This window comes from Panthera tigris, chromosome C2 (genome assembly GCF_018350195.1).
Source record: "Panthera tigris isolate Pti1 chromosome C2, P.tigris_Pti1_mat1.1, whole genome shotgun sequence".
NCBI classification, from domain to species: domain Eukaryota; kingdom Metazoa; phylum Chordata; class Mammalia; order Carnivora; family Felidae; genus Panthera; species Panthera tigris.
The window spans coordinates 47962673-47985443 of NC_056668.1; the positions used below are offsets into that span (position 1 = coordinate 47962673).

Consider the following 22771-nt stretch of genomic DNA (forward strand, 5'->3'; position numbering starts at 1 on the left):
TTTATTTATTTATTTATTTTAAATATAATTTATTGTCAAGTTAGCTAACATACAGTGTATACAGTGTGCTCTTGGTTTTTGGAGGTATTTTCCTGTGGTTCATTGCTTACATACAACACCTAGTGCTCATCCCAACAAGTGCCCTCCTCAGTGCCTATCACCCATTTTCCCCTTTCCCCCACTCCCTCATCAACTCTCAGATTGTTTTCTGTATTTAAGAGTGTCTTATGGTTTGCCCCCTTCCCTCTCTGTTTGTAACTATTTTTTTTTCACCTTCCCTTTCCCCATGGTCTTCTGTTAAGTTTCTCGAGATTCACAGTGAAAACATATGATATCTCTCTTTCTCTGACTGGCTTATTTCACTCAGCATAATACCTTCCAGTTCCATCCACGATGCTGCAAATAGCATGATTTCATTGCCAAGTAGTATTCCATTGTATATATAAATCACATCTTCTTTATCCATTCATCAGTTGATGGACATTTAGGCTCTTTCCTTAATTTGGCTATTGTTGAAAGTGCTGCTATAAACATTAGGTACATGTGCCCATATGAATCAGCACTCCAATATCTTTTGGATAAATTTCTAGTAGTGCTATTGCTGGGTTGTAGGGTAGTTCTATTTTTAATTTTTTGAGGAACCTCCACACTGTTTTCCAGAGTGGCTACACCAGTATGCATTCCCACCAACATTGCAAGAGGGTTCCCTTTTCTCCATATCTTTGCCGTTGTTTCCTGAGTTGTTAATTTTAGCGACTCTGACCGGTGTGAGGTGGTATCTCAGTGTGGTTTTGATTGTATTTCCCTGATGATGAGTGATATTGAGCATCTTTTCATGTGTCTGTTGGCCATCTGGATGTGTTCTTTGGAAAAGTGTCTATTCATGTCTTCTGCCCATTTCTTCACTGGATTATTTGATTTTTGGGTGTTGAGTTTGGTAAGTTCTTTATAGATTTTGGATACTAACTCTTTATCTGGTATGTCATTTGCAAGTATCTTTTCCCATTATGTGGGTTACCTTTTAGTTTTGCTGATTGTTTCCTTTGCAGTGCAGAAGCTTTTTATCTTGAATAGGTCCCAATAGTTCATTTTTATAATTGTATATATTTAAAGTGTATAACATGATTTGATATACATATACATTATTGAATGATTGCCAAGATCAAAATAATTAAAACATCTATCACCTCCCATAGTTGTTGAGGATTTTGGCATCTATGTTCATCAAGGATATTGGCCTGCAATTTTCTTTCCAGCAGTGTCCTTGTCTGGCTTAGTATCAGGGTAATGTTGACCTCATTAAATGAGTTTGGAGGTATTCTATCCTCTTCAGCTTTTTGGAAGAGTTTAAGAGGAATTAATATTAATTATTTTTTAAATGTGTGGTGGAATTCATCTGTGAGGTAATCAGGTCCTGGACTTTATTAGGAAGCTTTTGATTACTTATTCAATATTCTTGCTTGCTATTGGTCTATTTAGTTTTTCTGTTATTTCATTATTCAGTCTAGGTAAGTTCTGTGTGAATTTTTTATTTCATTTCTTTTAAATTTATTGATGATGGTTTTATGGCCATGAATTGCTATATCTTGATAAAACATTTACCCTTGAAAGGAATGTGCATTGTGTAGTTGGGTGTAGTGTTCTAAAAATGTCAGTAGGGTTAAGATGATTTTTAGTATTGTACAGATTTTCTATCCTTACCAATATTTTTTCCTGTTTTTCTCAATTGCTGAAAGAGGTGCATTAAAATCTCTAACTGTGATTGTGGATTTGTCTATTTTGCCTTTAATTCTGTCAATATGCTTCACGTATTTTAAAGTTCTGCTATTAGATGCATATACATTTATTATTGTGATGTCTTCTGAGGGAATTGACTGTCCTTTGGAAATGTCCATCTATAACTCTGAAAGTACTCTTTGCCGTGACATCTACTTTATCTGATATTCAGCCTTCTTGTATATATTGGATTAATGGGGTATATATTTTTTAATATATTCACTTTCAACCCATCTGTGCTTTTACATTAAAAGTATATATCTTGTAGATAGCAAATAGGCAGGTATTACCCTTTTGTTCATCCTGACAATCTCTGTCTTTTAAGTAATATTTAGTCTATTTAGAGCTGATGCAATTATTAATATGGGTGAATTTATATGTACCATTTTGCCGTTTGTTTTCTGTTGCCATTTTAAGTGTTTTATTCTGTTTGCCTTCATTTTTGAAGGATACTATCATTGAATATGGAATTATGGGTTGAAAAATTTTTTTCACTTTTATGAAGTATTATGAAGAAGTCATTTCACAAACCTGCTCTAGTTTCTAATGGGACACACTCAGTGTTTCATATTCCTGCCCCCCCCCCCCCATTTATGTAATGCTTTATTTTCCTCTGGTTGCTTTCAGGATTCTCTTTATCTTTGATTTTCAGCATTTTCACTAGGATATGCCCAGGTATTATTTTCTTTGCATTCATTCTGCTTGGGATTGCTGAGTTCCTGGAATCTGTTTATTTAGATCTTTCACCAAACTTGAGGAATTTTTGAACTTTGTTTTTTCGAATACTTTTTCTACCCTGTTCTTTTACTTTTCTCTTTTTTGGGAATTTAATCATATGTATGTTAGACCATCTGATATTGTTCCACAGGTTCCTGAGCTGTTTATTCTTTATCATTCTTTATTCTTGCTGTTCATCAGATAGGATTATCTTAGTGATCCTCTTCAAGGACATTGATTTTATCTTTAATCATTTCCAGTCTTCTGTTAACTCTATTTAGTGATTTTTATTTCAGATACTGTATTTTTTTCATTTCAGAATTTTTATCTTATAATTTTTAATAGGTTTTATTTTGATGATTTTCTTAATTTTTGGCTCATAATTGAGTACATTTTCTTTTACAACTTTACGTGTATTATCATAACACTTTAAAATCTTTGTCTGCTAACTCTAACATCTGGGTCATTTTAGTCAATCTCTACTGATTATCTTTTTGTTTACTATGAGCCTTGTTTTCCTGTTTCTTTATATGTCTAGTAAGTTTGGTTGTTTCCTGGACATTATAAATAATACACTGCAGCAACTCTGCATTCTGTTTTATTCCTACCAAGAATGGACTTAGCATATAATTAGCTTAGCTGGATTAAAACTGAAAACTATCTCTCCTAGGGTGGACAACAGCTGAAATCTCTATGTAGTCTTTTTTAGCCATAGACAGACTTCTTAGTGTTTACTCTATGCATTTACAGTTTATAGGTAATTAGAGATTTGGGTAGAATTAATAAACAGAATCTGGAGCTCCCCTTCTCTGTTTCCTCCTGGATATTCTGAATATTCTTCCTTATTTTTCAGATGTTGTAGTTGCCCTAAATCCTGTCCTCCAATTCTTCAACCTAATAAGACTGCCTATTTTAACCCCTCATTTAGTCATCCTGTGTGGGGCTGACCAGAGTGTGCTTTCTGGCAGAAAGATATTAAAAAACCACACACAACAGGAATCCTACCCAGTTATAGTTCCTTTTTTCTTAAATGTAGATTCTCCTTCCAGTTTCAAACTGCTTTTATTTGTCCTTCAGTGTCTTCAGGTAGGTTTTAAAAAATATTTTGTTCAGAGTTTGTAGTTTTTATCTTCATGAGGGTTGATTTAATAAAAGAAGAACCTTGGGGCGCCTGGGTGGCGCAGTCGGTTGGGCATCCGACTTCAGCCAGGTCACGATCTCACGGTCTGTGAGTTCGAGCCCCGCGTCAGGCTCTGGGCTGATGGCTCAGAGCCTGGAGCCTGCTTCGGATTCTGTGTCTCCCTCTCTCTCTGCCCCTCCCCCGTTCATGCTCTGTCTCTCTCTGTCCCAAAAATAAATAAACGTTGAAAAAAAAAATTAAAAAAAAAAATAAAAGAAGAACCTTATGAAGTTGTTTTTGTGACATAATTATACATAAGACTAAAGGTGCTTTTATTCCTTGAGTCTTATCTCAAGTATATATTTAATTATAAATCTTTTAAAAAACATTGCATTTATATTTTGTATTAAAATCAGAGATGAAGATTTATATTCTTTTTCTTTTTTGTAAGCCATTCTATTAGTATTTTGGGAGAATCTACTGTAAGAAGGATTATGGTGATCTTTTGATTTTTATCATGATAAAAATAGTGACATAAATGAACAAAAATGTTAGATTAAAAATGAAGATAATTCTGCTTGACCTTAGAGGATTTTTGTTTGTGTGTATGCATGCAGAATGTCAAACTCTAAGATAAAACAAGTATGCATTACTGAAAGACCTATCTTAAAAATTTTTTTAATGTTTATTTGTTTTGAGAAAGAGAGAGAGATAGAGAGCAAGCAGGGGAGGGACAGAGAGAGGGAGACAAGGAATCCCAAGCAGGCTGTGCACTGTCAGTGCAGAGCCTGGTACAGGGCTCGAACTCATGACCCATGAGATCATGACCTGAGCTGAAATCAAGAGTTGGATGCTTAACCAACTGAGCCACCCAGGCACCCCTGAAAGACTTATCTTGAAATCAGAATTTCTCTCTGTGCGTCTTAACTGTATGCCTTCTTTCATAGTGAACAATGACTTTTACTCTGATAAAAAATACTACCAGGACTTTTCCCTCTGTATATGAAATCTTGCTATTTGTGTTTATACAATTTAATGCTGTATTTCATGTTCCTAGAAATTTATGGATGTTGTATATTTCTGGTGCATTATATCTTTCATTGATATAACAAGGCACTCTAGGTCCCATTTTGTCTTGAAGTATGATTTTCTATGTATTAATGTAGCAACTTCTAATTTGTTTTTATTTGATCTTATCTACTTATAGTTTTAATCTTTAAGCTTTCTATGTCACTTTGGTTTTGACTTACCTCATTTTAAATTCCATATATTTAGGGACACCTGGGTGTCTCAGTTGGGTAAGCGTCCATCCGACTTCAGTTCAGGTCATGATCTCACAGTTTGTGGATTTCATCGGGCCCTGTGAAGACAGCTTAGAGCCTGCAACCTGCTTCAGATTCTGTGTCTCCCTCCATCTCTGTCTTTTCCCGCTTGCATGTGCTCTCTCTCTCACTCAAATATAAAGATTTAAAAATTTTATAGATCCCATATATTTAGATTTGTGTTTTTTAAAATAATTTTCTGATTGTTTTTCCATTTTATTAAAAAAGTTAATCTTTTAGCTATTTAGCTAAATGTTAGCCATCAAAACTAATATGTTTGATTTTATTCTGTCTTATTTTCTTTTTTCACATCTATCCATTTCTTCCTATGTTTTATATTTACTGTGCTGTATAAATTATGTATTCTTTTACTTAATCTCTAATTATTAGAATATTTTCCCTCTGTTGTTATCTTTGTTTATTAAATATTACAATTTTGTAAGATATAATTTTCAATTTGCAGAGTAAAACAATATGTATTGATTTCTTCCTTTTTAAGGTAATAACATTAATACAGTGTAGCTGCTTCCTGTCTCATGGTTTTATTGGTACAATTTAAAATTTACTTCGCAATTATTGTTAAATTATAGCGTCTACATTATTTTCTTTCATGAGCTATTTACAATGCTTGGATTATATTTGATAATGATCTCAACTATATTTTCTTTTCTTTAAAAATATTTTTTTTATTGAGGTATAGTTGACATACTCAACTGCATTTTCTTATACTTACATAGTTTCAATGCCTTTTGCTAGTCATTTTATATTGGAATGTCCTAATATTTAACTTTTAAATCTTAATGAATATCTCATTAATAGTATTATATTTTTGAGTAACTGTTTAATGGGTAGTTAGTAAATATATTTTTTTAATGTTTGTTTTATTATTGAGAGAGAGAGACAGAGCATGAGCAGGGGAGGGGCAGAGAGAGAGGGAGACACAGAATCTGAAGCAGGCTTCAGGCTCTGAGCTGTCAGCACAAAGCCTGACGTGGGGCTTGAACTCACGAACCACAAGATCATGACCTGAGCCGAAGTTGGACGCTCAACCAATTGAGCCACCCAGGTGCCCCAGGTAGTTAGTAAATATTAATGAGGACTTTGCTAACTGATACTTTTTCTTTAGGTACCATGACACATGAACCACAAATTAGCTTGGCATTTAATTCTTGGCAGTAATCTCTTTTTTATTGAAATTCTGTAGACTTACTAAAATTTTATGCTGTGCAAAAAGGTTAAAATTCTTTGTTTTCCTTCTTCTTCTTCTTTTTGGTTCTTCCCATTCTTATGCAATTCCTTAAAATTAAAAAAAAATTTTTTTTGGACCCCTAGGAAGTTACAAAAATCATACAGAGAGTTCCTATGTACCCTTCATCCAGCTATGCCAATGACAACATCTTATACAACTATAATACATCAAACCCAAGAAATTGACATTGGTATAATCCACATAAATTATTTGCTTATAGGCTTTAAACTCTTAAAGTGATGACTTTAATTCTAGCTTTACTAATTTAACTATTAAATAAATAAAAAATATATAATTTATCAAATTGAATAGAATTATTGTAGTTTTGTAAGTTCATTTGTCCTCTTTCTTCTTGTACTCAGCAATGAACTTTTTATGTATACAAGTTTCATCTCCTTAACTAGGTTTTCAGTTCTCTCATGCAAGAAACATGCTTGTGTATCTTTCATAGTAGGTAACATCTTGCTTAATATCAGTATGGGCTATACTTGTCTAATATTTTGTGAAGACACTGCAGTGTTTGATGATTGTCTCATCACTGAAAGTAGTAACCACTGTGTGAAGTTGCCATCATGTTGGTTGTTTCTGGCCCTGGTCAAATATCACTGACGAGGCAAGTCTTTGATACAAAATGGAAACTATTGGAAAAGTATTAGATAAACTTGCCTGGACCACAAATGATAAAGTCTGTATAGTGCAGTGTGAGAGCTGCTTGGATGTTTAAATTGCTACCACCATGTTTAATGTTTGTAAGCACCTCACCCTCTATCTGGTAGCCCTCTAGAGTGCCTTTTTATTAGTGCCTTAAACACCGGATGTGTGCCTGCCACTAAATCTAAATGGATATAAGGTAGTTTTTCACTGTTGTCAACACCCAGTGGAAATTCCTCAAGGGAAATAAATAGGATAAACTTAGTCGGTCTGGATTACCAATTGCCTCATGAGCTTGTTGCCTAGAGTGATGAGGAATTTAGAAAAGTACCAGAAAGAAGGTATAGTAAAGGATATTCTCTTCTCTGTGATATGAATGGCACATTACAACTAGAGGCTCATTACAAAATGTTAATAATGTCTAGTAAAACTGAGGGTGGCCATATGGCAAGAGCACTGAACTTAAAGGAGAGTCAGGCTATCTTCCAGCTTTACCATTAATGATTCATATGATTTTAGGAAAATCATGCAACCTTTCTGAGTGACACATGTAAAATATAAAATGGAGGAGGGTGTTAAAATTGATACTATGTTTTTCAAAGTGTGTCTGAATATTGCTTAGGTCAGAATTTACATAGTATGTTAAAATGCTTATTCCTGGGCCTCATCCCTTACCTAGTCAATCAGAATCTACAAGGTAAGAACTAGAAATCTTCACTTTAAACAAGGGTTTGACTTTTATGTACACTAAAGTGAGTTGTTTATATGTAAGCCTCCCTCTAGATTTAGAATGCTATAATTCTAATGGACATTTACTATGTGCTATAAATATTACTTAAAAAACACAATTTGATCTTTGTGCTAGTGAGAATTAGTTTGGTCCATGCATTTTGTCTTTTTCAATAACACCTTTGGGATTTTGGGAGTATAGAAATATTGGGATGCTACTCAGACAGAGTTTCACAGGATGGTGTCTTTATGAATTTTCCATGGTCTAGATCTTTTTCCTCATTGTTGCATAACAAGAGATTCTATCCAGTCTTGTCTTTACCTTAGAATTTAAAGATGAAATAGTGTACTCCACAAAGAGGACCAGTTTTCTCATGTCTTCAAAATAAATCTCTCTTCCTTGAACAATCAGGATGGTCAGTGAACACTTTTGTCCTTCTGAAACCTGTGTCCCTGTGCATTCTTCCTTGTGTCATCAAGGCCTGGCCCAGATAAGTAGGTACCACCTGTTGGATAACAATCAAGTTAACCTTCCTGCTTTTGGCCAGAGAACTGGTCTGTCTCTTGCCGATATGTATTGATTTTATTAGTTAACCTCTCAGAGTCTTTGGGTTATCTTACCACAGTACCAGAAGTCTCCTACCACAGTTTTCATAGGATATGATTCTAGAAATAAATCCTAATAAGGCTTGGGCTCTAGAGATGCCAATCTGGAGACATGATGGATTTTTAAAAATAACTTTTAATTTTGAAATAGTGTAAAACAAGAAGTTGCAAAATAGTATAGTGTTCCCACGTACTCTTTTCCCAGCTTTCAGTAGTGATATCTTATATAACCCTGGTATGTTGTCAAAATCAAAAAGTGAACATTGGCACAATACTATTACTCAACTATAGATATTATTTAAACTGTTATTTCCACCAAGGATATTAATGAGAAATTAGCACGGGACTCTTAGATGCTATCATATACTTTATAATATCTTTCTATTGTAGTTACTAGCAAGAGGTTGAGTAGTATATTGGATAGAAGAATTTTGGAACCAAATGGAGTTGAGTTCAACTCCAGACTCTACTGACTAGTGGTTGGGTAATGTTAGGCAAGTTACTTAGTTTATCTGAGCTATAGTTTTCTCACTTAACATGAGGATAGTAAGGAGAGTAAGACTCATTTCATAGGGTTGGTGTTAGGATTAAATAATGAGGATTAAAGGAAAAGCAGTATCTGATACCAATAGGACTTCATGAAGTGGTAGTTTTTATTTTAAAAATGTACAGAAAATAGTACTCAGTCTTTTATGGACAAATTTCTCATGCACATCTGATCTTTATATGTAAAGGACAGAAAAGCAATGAATAGAAGTGCTTAAATTTTTTTTTTTTTTTTTTTTTTTTTTTTTTTTTTTTTTTTAGAACTGGAAGAATTAGGTAACCCGTAGTCAATCTACCTCCTTCAGAAATAAAAAACCAAACAGGTTAGGAAAAGAACGAAATTACTCTGGTACACTCAAACATAAAATATTTGGTCTTTGTCCTCAGTTCCTGACACACAGTTCCTAAAATCCTCGGAATCTTTGGAGTGATATGAGTTTCTTTTGTGTGCTAATGAATGACTGGTGGTCAGGGTCCCTAGAAAGCTTTAGGCTGGAGGCTTATTGCCAGAAAGACCAAACCTTGATTTGAAACTTGGAACTTTCAGCCCCACCCCTCAACCTCCAGGAAAGGTAGAAGGGCAGGAGATTGAGTTGGTCACCAATGGCTAATTATTGAATTACCAGACCTGTGTAATGGAACCTCCATAATAAGCCCTAAATTAAGGGGTTTAGAGAGCTTCTGGGTTGGTGAACATATTGAAGTACTGGGAGGGTGGTGCACCTGGACAGAGAATGGAAGTGGAAGTTCCATGCCCCTCCCTCCACACCTTGTTCTATGATCTCTTCTATTTGGCTGCTCCTGGGTTGTATCCTTTATAATAAACAGGTAATAGGAAGTAAAGAGCTCTCCTGAGTTCTGTGAGTATTTCTAGAAAATTATCAAACCTGAAGTGGGGAGGTGGGTTATGGGAACCTCTGTCATGGTAGTCAAGTCAGACAGAAGTGTGGGTAATATGGGGACCCAATATTTGCTATTAGCATCTGAAGTGAAAGCAGTCATGGGACTGAGCCTTAACCTGTGGAATCTGACACTAACTCTGTGTTGTTAGTGTCAGAATTCAGTTGAATTGTAGGACTCCCAGTTGGTGTCAGGAAGAGAAAGAGCTTCTCGGTTACACAGCCAACATGTGGCAAACTGGGACCTGAATTCAAGTCTTCCAGTTCTCCTGCCTACATGTAGCATTTCATATATGAGAAGAACATCTTTTCAACAAAGTGCACAATAGCTTGCAGATATAATCACTGAAGTTGGGGAGTTGTTGAGCATGATGAGAAGGGTGTCTGGCAGAGTAAAATAAATTGTTTCCCTGATTCTGTTATCTCAACACTGATCTAACATTAAACTTTTATTCTATCTTCCAGGGATTGCAAATTTTTGTCCTCTACACTGTCAGAACAAAAATCTTCCAGGATGAAGCTTCAAAAGTGTTGAAGTTGCTGTCACTATCCACTGGGAGAAAGAAGTCATTGCCATCAGTGACCTCACTGAGGCTGCGTGTGAGGATGTATAACATGCTCAGGTCATTTCCAGCCCTAAATGAACACTTTAGGCTGCTGGAACCATCTGTAATTACAGAAGAAACTACACTCTCTGAAAGTGACCAAGCAAACCCAAGCATCTAGACAGTAAAACTATTACTTTTTGTAATCCTCTTTTTATTCAACTCATTTTAAGTTTTTGCTTATTCTGTTTCTTTTGTTTATTACTCAGTCCTCCCAGAAAGTCTCCCTCAGCATACTTTGCTCAAGGCTGAGAATCAGATAAAACCTGTCGTTTACTATCATCAGGGATAATAGATTTGGAAGTTTTTCTATTATTCAATAGATTCTTACCTGTATGAGGTGAAGAATTCTACCCAGCATTCAAGAGAATTTAAGGTTATAATTGCTACTTATATCATAAAGTCTATGTGACAAACTTTGGTAAAACAAATTATTTTACAATTTCATGAAAAGGACATGAGAAGAAGTGTACCTAGGTAGCTCAGTTGGTTAAGCTTCTGACTCCTGGTTGCTGTCATGATCTCATAGCTTTGTGAGTTTGAGCCCCACATCAGACTCTGCACTAGCAGCATGAGCCTGCATAGGATTCTCTCTTTCCCTCTCTCTCTGCCCCTCTCCCACTTGCTCTGTCTCTCTCTCTCTCTCTCTCAAAATAAACAAATAAAACAAAAAACAAAATGACTCCTAATGAACACTGTATGGAATTGCTTGTATATATATATAATACTTTTGATTTGTGAATATTTTAATTTATACTTTTATTCTTATACTTTTATTTCTACTTAATAATTTTGTACCAGTTTAATCTCTGGAAAAGGATATTTTTTTCTGTTTTGAAAAGGGATGTTTTTTTCAAAAGAGAGCATGTTATGTGACCAGAGGAAGTGGCTGTATAAGAAATGGGCAGTGAGGGGCGCCTGGGTGGCGCAGTCGGTTAAGCGTCCGACTTCAGCCAGGTCACGATTTCGCGGTCCGTGGGTTCGAGCCCCGCGTCGGGCTCTGGGCTGATGGCTCGGAGCCTGGAGCCTGTTTCCAATTCTGTGTCTCCCTCTCTCTCTGCCCCTCCCCCGTTCATGCTCTGTCTCTCTCTGTCCCAAAAATAAATAAAATAAAAAAAAATTGTTTAAAAAAAGAAATGGGCAGTGAGGGGTGCCTGGGTGGCTCAGTTGGTTAAGCATCCAACTTCATCCTAAGTCATGATCTTGGCACTCCCGAGTTCAAGCCCCGTGTTGGGCTCTGTGCTGACAGCTCAGAGCCTGGAACCTCTTTCAGATTCTGTGTCTCCCTGTCTCTCTCTCTCTCTCTCTCTCTCTTTCTCTCTCCCCCCCCTGCCCCTACTCGTGCTCTGTCTCTGTCTCAAAAATAAATAAACATTAAAAAAATAAAAAAGAGAAAAGGAATGGGCATTGAGACACAAAAATACGAGCTCGTTACTAAAGTCTCTGTATATTTCCTTCTGGTTCTTGATACATCTATGTTTTTATTGATGAAGAGACACTGAGACTCCAAAGATGAGAAGTTAGTCACAATCACCACTTACAGCTTTTCAAAGATTTAGCTGCTCCTGGAATTTCAAACACTTGAATTATGAAAGGCTTCCTGAATAAAAAAATGACCTCCACTAGGATGGGGAGCACTCCCACTGAACTTAGGAGATGCAGTCTTTGAATTGTGGTGTTCTGTTGCGTCATAAACTAGGCAACTGCGATGAGTGCACTGAACTAAGGGACTAACAAATGTCATGTGAGCTGTGACATACCCTTCTCACCACACCCTAGAGAACATGTGATTTTTTATAAAAATGGTTTTAAATGACTGTTGAACTCCTAGACTAGCTGAGAGCCTATCTCATCTGCAGAATAACTGAGACCTTACAGGGTAATGGGAAAAAGTAAAGGGAAGAGGATAAAGAAGAAAAGCAGTTCCCAGAAGTGAGTATTTTTAGTGGTGCTATAGTTATATCTCTAGATAGGGGCTGGACACTGGGAAAATTGAAAGATGTGGGTGACTGATTCTATATCCCCAAATTTATATTCAAATGAAAGTAAACCTTAAGTGAGGGCCACTTTAAAGTGAAAAAAAAAATCACCAAAGAGCCTCATTTAGCCTCAGAGTGGAGTATGTGTGTTCTGTTGGCAATTTTGGTTTTCTTTTCACTTTTTCAGTCTTCTTGGGAGTATAGCAAACAAAATTCCATGGAATTTTGGAATTCCTGGAATGGCTGTACCAAAAAATGTGCAAACTTGTAGAGGATAATTTTACATACATATTGTGGAGAATGAGTTAGGCAGACATCGACGTTCATCCATCTACCCTGAAATCCTACCACTTGTAAATAATTCTACTGATTTAAACCTTTACCTCATGCAGTGGTCAGGAAGTTTAGTGGTAGAGATCAACTAAAAGTAGGTTAAGGGTCAAAGAGAATTTTATGACTCAATTAATTATAAAGTCCAAGGACTGAGTTGGTTTTAGGTGGGGTGATTATAAGCTCTACTTTGCCTGAGTCAGTCCTAATTTGTACCTGTTGTCCTGACTTATGTATTACTAGCAGCCCTTTTTCCTCTCAAGTGTCCTGGTTTAGAGAACAAAATATATGATGATACTAACTTTAGGTCTAGAGTTCAAAAGCAAGGAGTTCAAAGAATGTGTTAGGATTCTTTTTCTCTCCCTGTTTCCTGCATCTTTGTCCTTCTGTGCTTGACTCCATCCTCCAATTGGATTACATGGCTGAAAATTGGCCTTTAGCATCCCCTTTTTCCTGCCCTGCAACTTCCTGTCAGTGAAGACCAGCTGAGCCAGAGACCTGTGGGGCTCGGTTCCTATGATCCAGAGTAAAGCAGGGGCAGGAAGAGAAAAGGAGCCAAGAACCGGCTTACCTTCCTTGGCCACGTGCCCACAGACACTTGTACTCGGGGAGTACTGGGCCAGACTGAGTCCCATACCCACTGTGAGGTAGAGGGATGAGGGATGACCTGGTTGACAGGATATCCTGGAGTGGAGAGTGAACAGTTACACTGAGGATGGGCTCATCAATCATTTCCCTTACTCTGAATGAACCTGTTAGAGCCTTGTCCGAACAGAGTTTCAATGCAGTGGATGAGGAAAGCAAGAATTAATTAGTTGGTGCTTTGGAAGTTGAAGAGCAAGTGCAGGGACTGTAGGAGCCAAATGGTGACCTACCTTGAAAAGAAAATTTCACAGGGCACCTGGGTGGCTCAGTCAGGTAAATGCCCCACTCTCGATTTTGGCTCAGGTCACGATCTCATGGTTGGTGAGACTGAGCCCCATGTTGGGCTTTGTGCTGACAGTGTGTGGAACCTGTGTGGTTTTCTCTCTCTCCCTCTCTCTCTGCCCCTCCCCTGCTCGTGCACACCTGCTCTCTCTCTCTCTCTCTCTCAAAATAAACAAATAAAAAGAAAAAGGAACTTTCAGGAAAGGGAGACTCAGAGTACTGTTTTTCATGATATTACATGGAGCCAGTTTTCCATGTTTCTGACTTATTTTGCATCTTAACAGTGTCCTGTAGCGTTTTTGCTTATGGTAGCACATGTAGTCTCTTTAGGGAGCAGACTATCCAGACCTTTGGATTTCGTTTGCTGGGTCTAAACTGATAGTTTGGATGGAGCTCATTGTTTAATTGTTGGGGTTTTGGATTGCTCTTTCTCTTACCCTTCCCGTTTTGAAATGTATCTTAGGTCTTTTTTTTCCTGTTACCAACAAAAGGAGATTATTTTCAAGCTCATTGTCTCATTCAAAAGAACTTGGCATTCTGTGCAAATGTTTGGGAACCTGGGCCAAAATGCTGATTGTATCATACCAACCTGTCATCCACTGGAGCTCTCTGGCTCAGTGGAACCCCCTTAATGTCACCCTGGGACCTCTAGTACCTGGCTCCTCAGATGAGGTCCAAGCCAGAGACACCAAAATTATGTTCCATTCAAGCATGGGGGGCAGGCAGTTACTAAGAGAGGAAATGACTTCCTATTTCGTATATGTTTTGAAAGTTTTAGAAGATATTTACAAAGTATATCTTTCAAAAAAGCAAAATTCATAATTCTCTAACCTATCAAAGATGTCTGTTTTTCCATGTTCTCTTATGCGCTTTGAATACATCAGAATTTAAATAACTGTAATTACAGTAAATGAAATTTTATCCTGATTTTCATTTAAATTACCCAGCAATGTAGTCCTTATAATAATTGATTGAATAATATAGCACAAGTTATTAAGTTCTATTGGATTTCCATTTTATTTCAATTTTTAATATTGTAACACATAATTAATAAACTGATATATGTGAAGATATATATATATATATATATATATATTTCCTTTCTTTTTAATTATTTCCTTAATATAAACTTTAAGCATTAGGATAAATGTGTCAAAAGTTATGGAAATTTGTTTAGATTCCTTGTATGTATTATTATATTGCCTTGAAAACATTGCATTAATTTATAATGTCACCAACATTTGAAGTGCCATAAACATTTTTTATATACTTGTTTACTTTGGTACTTCATTTTTTAGTTGTTTGTGTTGTCCATTTATCAATTGAGCTCTTGTTTTTTTCCTCATAAATTTGTATGAATTCCTTTTATTATAGTTGTTAGCCTTTTAATGATTAAATTTGGTGAAAATATTTTCCCTTAGTTTTTTGTTTTCCGCTCTTTTTTATATAATGAAATGCTCAGTCTGCATTTGATTCAAAATATGCAAAAGATTTATGGAGAATTTAGCATGTTTTTGAGTTTATATGTCCTCATAGAGGCAGAATATTTGTCATTTTGTTTTAAGGAGTATGTTAGGGACAATGTAGAAACTTTTAAAACATAGAACAGAGACATAAGTGTGCCAACCAAGCCCATGGCATCTTTTTTTTTTTTTTAATATTTATTTACTTTTGAGGGAGAGAGAGAGCAAGCAGGGAGGGGAAGAGAGAGAGGAGAGACAATCCCAAGCAGGATCCGTGCTGTAAGCACAGAGCCCGATGCAAGGCTTGAACTCATGAACTGTGAGATCATGACCTGAGCTGAGATCATGAGTCAGACGCTTAACTGACTGAGCCACCCAAGCACCCCATGATGTCTTTAGTTTTTCATTATATTGTATAGCAAGTAGGTGGGGGTCTATGGCATTATTTTTTCCTCTCAAATACGTTTTCTTGTCTGTGTCCATTCACCTTTTCTTAAAAATAAAACCCCAAATCTTAGAAAAGGAGAAGTTTTCTTAGCAATTATGTAGTAAAACACACATACAAAACTCAAAGTAGTGTTACAGGTGCATCATCTATGACTTCATTTACATATATGTAACCTATTAAGTGTGTATTTGAAAAAATATATATATAAGCTGCTGAAAAACAGATTAAGGAAATCAGGAGGAAGGGAAAATAATCATAGGGGCAGAAAGAGAGTAATACCCAAGAAACATTTCATATGGTCTTGTATTTTTGCTAGGTGTGGGCCTCGAATTAGACCATAAGTTTCCTGGCACACAACATAAATAGGGAAACATGAACACACAAGTCACATATCTCTGAACAATTAAACCAATAAACATACCTTGGCAAAAACACTGCTATTTGACTACTACTTGAAATTCACATTAAGTTTTCTTCAAAGTGTCCACCTGGGTATATTACCAAATGAGAGGGCATACTACTTGGAATGAACAAAATATTCACATCCATGCCAGTTTGCTAAGTACATACACTAAACAGTCATGTGTAATGTTCAATGTTATTCCACACTTACACATTACTATGTATATACAAAGACACACTGTGCCCACAGGAAACTTCAGTATCACAAGTAGGTCACTGAAGACTTTTGTTTTTGTTGTTGTTGTTGTTTTGTGGGGTTTTTTTGTTTTGTTTTAATATTAAAGCAGTTTTCCTTAATTTTGGCAATTGGAATTAGTTTCCTATTTTATTTGTTTGCTTTGGTAGGGGGCTTGCTTTGTTTCTTTGTTTTGTTCTTTTTTAACCTTGTAAATTAACATCATCGAGTAGCGCCTGGGTGGCTCAGTGGATTAAGCATCCGTCTCTTGATTTCAGCTCAGGCCATGATCTCACGGTTCACAAGGTTCCAGCACCACTTTAGGCTCTATGCTGACAGTGTGGAACGTGCTTGGGATTCATTCTCTCTTTCCCTCTGTCTCTGCTCCTCCCCCACTTGCTCACTCTCTCAAAATAAATAAATATTTAAAAAAAATTAACTTCATTGATAATTTACATGCAATAAAATGCACCCATTTAAAGTGTAAATCAGATATTTTAGCAAATGTATGCCCTTTAGCAAATGTATGCCCTTAGGGTAGTAAAACCACTACTCTAAGCAAAATTAACAACTTTTTCATCACCCTATAATATTTTCTCCTGCTCTTCCCCAGTTAAATCCTCTGCCATCCTCAGCCCCAGGAAACTACTGACCTGCTTTCCGTTATCATGCATTAGTTTTGCATGTTCTAGTATGCCATAAATGGAATCATGTTCTCTTTTGAGACTGGCTTCTTTCAGTCACCATAGTATTTTTGAGATTCATTCATGTTACGTGTATCAGTGCTTTGCCTCTTTTTATTGCAGTAATAGTCAATTTTTTTTTTTTTTGATAAATCACATTTTGTTTATGCTCTCACCAGTTGATAGGCATTTGGTCATTTACAAGTTTTTAAAACTAGGAATAAAACCGATATAAAACTCTTATATAAAGTCTCTGTGTTTTCTCTTGAAATACCTAGTAGTGGAATTGCTGAGTCATAGAGTAAGTGTATATTTAACTTTACAAGAAACTGGCAAACAGTTTTCCAAGGTGGTTGTACCATTTTATACTCCCAAAAGCAATATATGAACTTGGGGATTCATTTTTAAAGTCGTTATTTGTGATTTATTTCAAAAGTAGAAATAGGTTATCTTTTTTGCAAGCTATTGATCATATTTCTGAAAAATCCCACTGCTTAATATGTTAGCCCCTTATTTTAACAAGAAAAAAATTAAAAGCAAAGCAGAGTGCTATGATTTAATGCTGTTATCATGAACAAACTCCATTTCCCAGAGAACTAGAGTCCAATTCTTATCTTCTTCCAGTATAGCTTTGTTACACGTGGAAGTATGACATTGATAATTTGCTGAACTTTGTTATAAGCTGCTACGAAACTATGTTGTAACAACTGAGACCTTGCGGACCTTTGCAATAACACAAAAAGAAGACAGTTTCTTCTGGCCACAGTACTTACCACGCAGTTGCAGATTAGGAAGCATTCCAGACTGGGAGTTGTGGTGCCAACTGCAATTGACATGGCAAAACACAACACTTGCCTCTCTGGGCAAAGGCCTGAGGTTCTACCGTTTTAAAGGTATGGGCAGGACCAGGTGAACTCTAAATTCCCCACCAGCTCCAAAATGTTGTGACTCTAGATGTGGGCTGAAACTATTTTTAAATTGACTTAAAATATTTTCCTACCTAGGCAGCACATGAGTATATTTTCTATAAGAAAAACTAAAATAGAGCATGCCAGATAGAGCCAAAGTGCTTTTTGTCTAATTTCTACCAAATCCAGGCCCCTCTTTTCTTCCTTCCCTGTCTCCTATAAGAAGGAGTTATTACCTTATGTTAATCACTGTAATGTTTGCTGTGTACCTTCCAGATTTTGAGAAATGTGTATACATAAAATTATATACCCACAGAAATTCAAAGTCTTTTGCCTCTTTTTCCTTATTTTATATAAATGGTATAGGGAAATAATTCAGTAGTCCCCAAGGCCACGCCCAGGTTCAATGATTTACTAGGAACACTCATATGATTCAGCATAGAATTGTATTCATGGCTATGATTTATTATAACAGAACACTATATAGCAAAATTGGCAAAGAATAAAGTCACATGGGCTGAATTCTGGAGGACACCAGGCACAAGCTTCCAAAAAGATCCCTTCCGTGCAGTCACATGGGGTGCACTTAGTGCCTCCACAATGAATTGGAACAACATGTGTGAAATGTTGTCTACCAGGGCTCATTAGAGAGTCAGTGCCCAGGGTTTTTATTCAGGGCTGGTCACAAGGTGCTCTCTGCCTGGCATATCCCGAAATTCCAGACTCCCAGAAAGCAAGCAGGTGTTCAGCATAAACCACATTGGTTGTACAGTTCAGGTTCAATGCACAATCCTTATCAATGAATAGCAGGAATGCTCCAAATCCAAGTTCCCAGACACTAGCCATAGGTCAAATCACGCAAGCAGTTCTTTCTAAGGATAGCCGTTTTGGTTTGTATGTTAACTCTTTCCTGAAAAGTAACATAACTTCCTGAAACTTGCTTTTTCTCATTTAATAAAATGTTCTTGAGATCTAACTGTATGTGTGTATTTCTTTTAATTGCTGTATAGTCTTTTACTTGAAAATAACACATCAGTGGTATCTGTGTTCTCATGTGCAGGGGTTTCTCTGGTACCCAAGAAATAGAGGGACTAAAAGCAAGATTGTTGGCATAAATGTTAGATTAGAGATGTGAGAGCCTTTCAGTACCCAGACTGTGATTTGACCTGCATGATTTCTAGAATCTGACATCTGGGTTTCTTAAAAGAGATGAAAATAAGATACTCTTCATCAAATGAAAAGTTGTGAGATCTTCTTGTACATCTTATGACATCAGTCTTTCAACCAAAGCTGACGGACTGCATAGATGTACCTCAGCACTGTCTCCACGAGACATAAAGGAAGAAAAGTGAACAATTTCAAGTTACTCAGAGATAAACTCCTATACTTCTAGGGACCTAGGAACTCACCAGTGATGGTTGCTCCCTGTTTCTGGAGACTTGCCCACTAAAATGGTGAGGAACTTAGTGTTTCATTCAATAAGTATATACTGAATACCTCAGAGGTGCCAGCCTCTACGTATATAAAATCTAGGAAGAATGGCCTACAAGGAGCAATTTCTCTACATAGGGGCTGGATATAGAGCCCCATGGTAAGGACAAAACATTTTAGGGTCTCAGGAGATGTGCAGCTAGTAGGGCAGACTGAAGGATGTCGCTTAGCTAGTGCTATGAATGACTCCCTCAAAGTTACAGAGTAAAAATATTCTTTTCTCCTTCATTATCTCTGCATGGAGTGGCAGCTTCATCTGTTTACACAAATAGACCTTTATGTTTGGCCAATGGAAGGGAGGCTGACCTGACCACCTGAATCCTGTTTGGTCCTCATGCGTTTCCCTTTCTGTTTGGAATTCTCTGTATTTAGCAATTGCTGCCACAACAGGGCTGATTCTCAGGGAGGGACATAACTTCTCCTTGAAATTCTCACCCAAGGAGGAACTTAGATCCCTTCTTTTATTCCCCTGAGGGTAGAAGAGATGATTGAAATTTTCAAAATGATTTATACTGACTACTAAAGGAGAACATGATGAAACAGGTTTTATTCAACTTGCTACAAGTCTCATAGTCTTTGTCCCATTTCCCATACTGTCTGAGAATATACCTTTTTAATTCTTAGGATCTTCCTCTTCTATTTGAAGTATTCTAGCCACACAGCCTTTCAGGGAGAAAGAGGAGGTGAGAGGTAAGTGAGTTGACTGCCTCTCTCAAAACCACATCTCAAATCTAACCCTTCTTCAGATGTCGGTGAAAAAGGAAAGTAACCTTTGAACTAGTGCCTCAATTCTCCCTTTGCTACAGGTAAGTCAAAAGTATTTCCCTACACTGCTTCACCTTTATTCACATGTTTCCAACTTTAACATTTCTAATTCAAGACTATTCTTCATGTTCTTTTAAAATCAGATTCACCTGCATATAGGTGACCAGGTGAGCATGAAGTTCAATCTTCTCTGAGTCAGCACATTTCTAAACTCCACACAAAAAAATTCTGTAATTACTTACAGAATTCCTAGGACAATCTTCTTAATAGTTTGATTGATGTTTATCCCAGTAAATGTGATCATAAGCGTTTAAAAAGTGATAATTATATATGCTAACAGCCTTTTTGGGCTCATTAATGAAAGGCAGCAGTATCTAAAATCAGCATCTACACATACAGTGGCAGAAACCATGTTCTTGGTAAAGGTGGTAGCTAGTTCAATTCAGGTTATCACTCCCTGGCCAGTTATCATCCACATGTTTTGGGAGCCTAAGTACACAGACGTGTATCATCAGCAACTGTGGACACATTACAGAAACAGTAATAACTTTTCATTGACTCAACAGTTACTCATTGAGTGCCTATTATTCACTCACACAACCAGTGCCAGATGCTGGGAAGGATAGAAAGAATATAATCACAGCCTTGAATTCAAGTTGGGTGGGGGTGAACCAGATACTCAAAGACAGAATTGTAAGTAAGGATACAGAACAATTGCATGTCAAATGTTTGCACAAAAAGTCAGGGTTATAATGTAATCTTTATAGTCTTCAATAAGACTGCAAAATGATACCACTTACACTCCCTACCCCCCCTCCCCCGCCCCAAAGTCTTAGTGGTGACGCCGAGAGTTGGCATTTTCTTATACAACTAAATATTTGCATAATCTACTATTCAGTAACCCATGTATTAGCATGTAACAAGAGATACTCTTGAACAAGAGACATACAAAAGTATGTTTATAAAGGCACACAGCAGAAACTGGAAACAATCTACACTTTGATAGGACAAATTTGAAAAATTTGTGGTATACTCCCCCAAAGGAATATTATTCGGCAATGAAAATAAATGAATTTCAGCTACATGAAGCAATATGGATATATCTTGGTAGCATAATATTGAGTGCAAAAATTGTTCCAGAAAACTAAGAGATGATACTCTATATAATGCCAATGAAGAAGTAAAATTGAGCAATATATCACATAGGCATATATATCTATACCCACACATATATGTATGTATGTATATATATATATATGTGATTAAATTACATAGAACATTTAAAAACAAAAACAAAAACCACACAAGGGAATGTTAAATGCAAAATTCAGGAAAGAGGCATGGGACCCCCTCTGGTAGAAGCACATAGGGAGGCATTATTGGTAATCTTCTAGTCCTTGGGTAAAGTAACGAGTTCCAGCTGTTCATTATGCTCTTAATTTTTAAAATGTAATTGTTATATAGGATCAGGAAGAAAGTTCACTGAAGTTTTTGTGGACTATTTATTATTAAGCTGAAACAAGAAAATGAACAGGATATGGTTTGGGTTATTAAGCAATTTGACACACACAGATGATAATTTTGTATGCTTCTCTATATCGGCTCTATAAAATACAAATAAACCCAAATCTCCTTGATTTCATGCTTAATCACATTGTAAGCCTGCATCTGAGATAAGCAGGAGGCAAAATCTTTCATAAAGTTCTTCATTAGAAATTTAAAAATGTGTATTTCTGGAGAATCTTGGGCAAATGTTTTAATGTTGCATAGACATCCTTCTTGCCTCATGTCACTTGAATCTCTGATCTGGCTTCCAAATGATGCTTTACTCTCTTATTTCTCACTTCTTGCCTTGGGCAGGTCCTACTTCCGCTTTGACCTGAGGAATCATCACTACCTCGTCTCTTAACTTCCATAGTGGTAGCTGGGAACAGGTTTTAACATTAAACAAGACTTCCACTAATTGTTTGGGGATGAAACATGAAGTAATTACAACATAGAGAAGCTCAAGCTGCTTTCAGAGTGCAAATGTTCCAGCCCCTCCAACAGACCACCCTATGGGTGTCTCTCTTCTAGCTTCCAGCTGGTCCCAGGGTAACAAGGACCAATGTACTTTTCAATGGCAGGACTCCAGTGAGTGTCCCTTTCATGGGAGTCTAAAGAGAGGAAATTGTTTCCCTTTATTCCAGGCCGAGGCTCAGTTCCTTATATCCTGCCACAGGATCTACCTCCTTTTAGGAAAATTGTGGTATAATTCACTTCCTTCAGGGAATATTTTACCTCTGCCCATATTTGTGTAGTTTTATCCAATCTCAAACCATCTCAAAGACATTAGAATACTATTGGACAGCTGTGCATTTCCCCAAATATGGAGTACTATTGTCCTAAATAACAAGTAACGAAGAACAGTCTTTGGAGAAAGTCAGGAACTTTTTTCATTCCTTCTACATTCCTCTCCTCCTCTATCTCTGCAAGCAATTGCTCAAAGAGCAATACACACAGTGTTGGAAAATACAGTTCAGAGGCAAAAAGCATTCTGACGTCATATATTTCATTTTCAAATGGAATTTTTCAGACTTCTAACTGCAAAAAGATCACACTATAGTACTAAAAGAACTTATTTCTCACCCTGAATTCACTTTACCCCAGGTCCATGGAGAACATCTGACGAACAACTGGGGACCACGTGAGTTCGATTTGCTTTCTGCTTGGTTTCTGTCATAGGCAGCAAAAACTACTTGCAACTTTTAAAATAGCACCTCCTACCCTTAGATTTCACTACCTCCCCCCTAAAAATGTAGACTTCAGTCTGAGCCAGGGCACTTCTTACAAAAATACGCGTATTTTTTTTTTTTAATTTTTTTTAATGTTTATTTATTTTTGAGACAGAGAGAGTCAGAGCATGAATGGGGGAGGGGCA

The 22771-nt window shown here is 36.7% G+C and overlaps 2 protein-coding genes across 4 annotated transcripts in view; both read left to right on the forward strand.

The window, feature by feature from the left end:
• ADGRG7 (adhesion G protein-coupled receptor G7) overlaps positions 1 to 10341 on the forward strand; it is a 77033-nt gene extending 66692 nt beyond the window's left edge. The window contains exon 16 of the mRNA XM_007095993.3: positions 10081 to 10341. Coding sequence (XP_007096055.2) covers positions 10081 to 10341 — 261 coding nt within the window. The remainder of the gene's footprint in view (positions 1 to 10080) is intronic.
• Positions 10342 to 22451: 12110 nt separating this feature from the next.
• TFG (trafficking from ER to golgi regulator) overlaps positions 22452 to 22771 on the forward strand; it is a 33919-nt gene continuing 33599 nt past the window's right edge. For all 3 annotated transcript variants that reach the window (XM_042998594.1, XM_042998595.1, XM_042998596.1), the window contains exon 1: positions 22452 to 22537. The gene's annotated coding sequence lies outside the window, so the exon portion shown is untranslated. The remainder of the gene's footprint in view (positions 22538 to 22771) is intronic.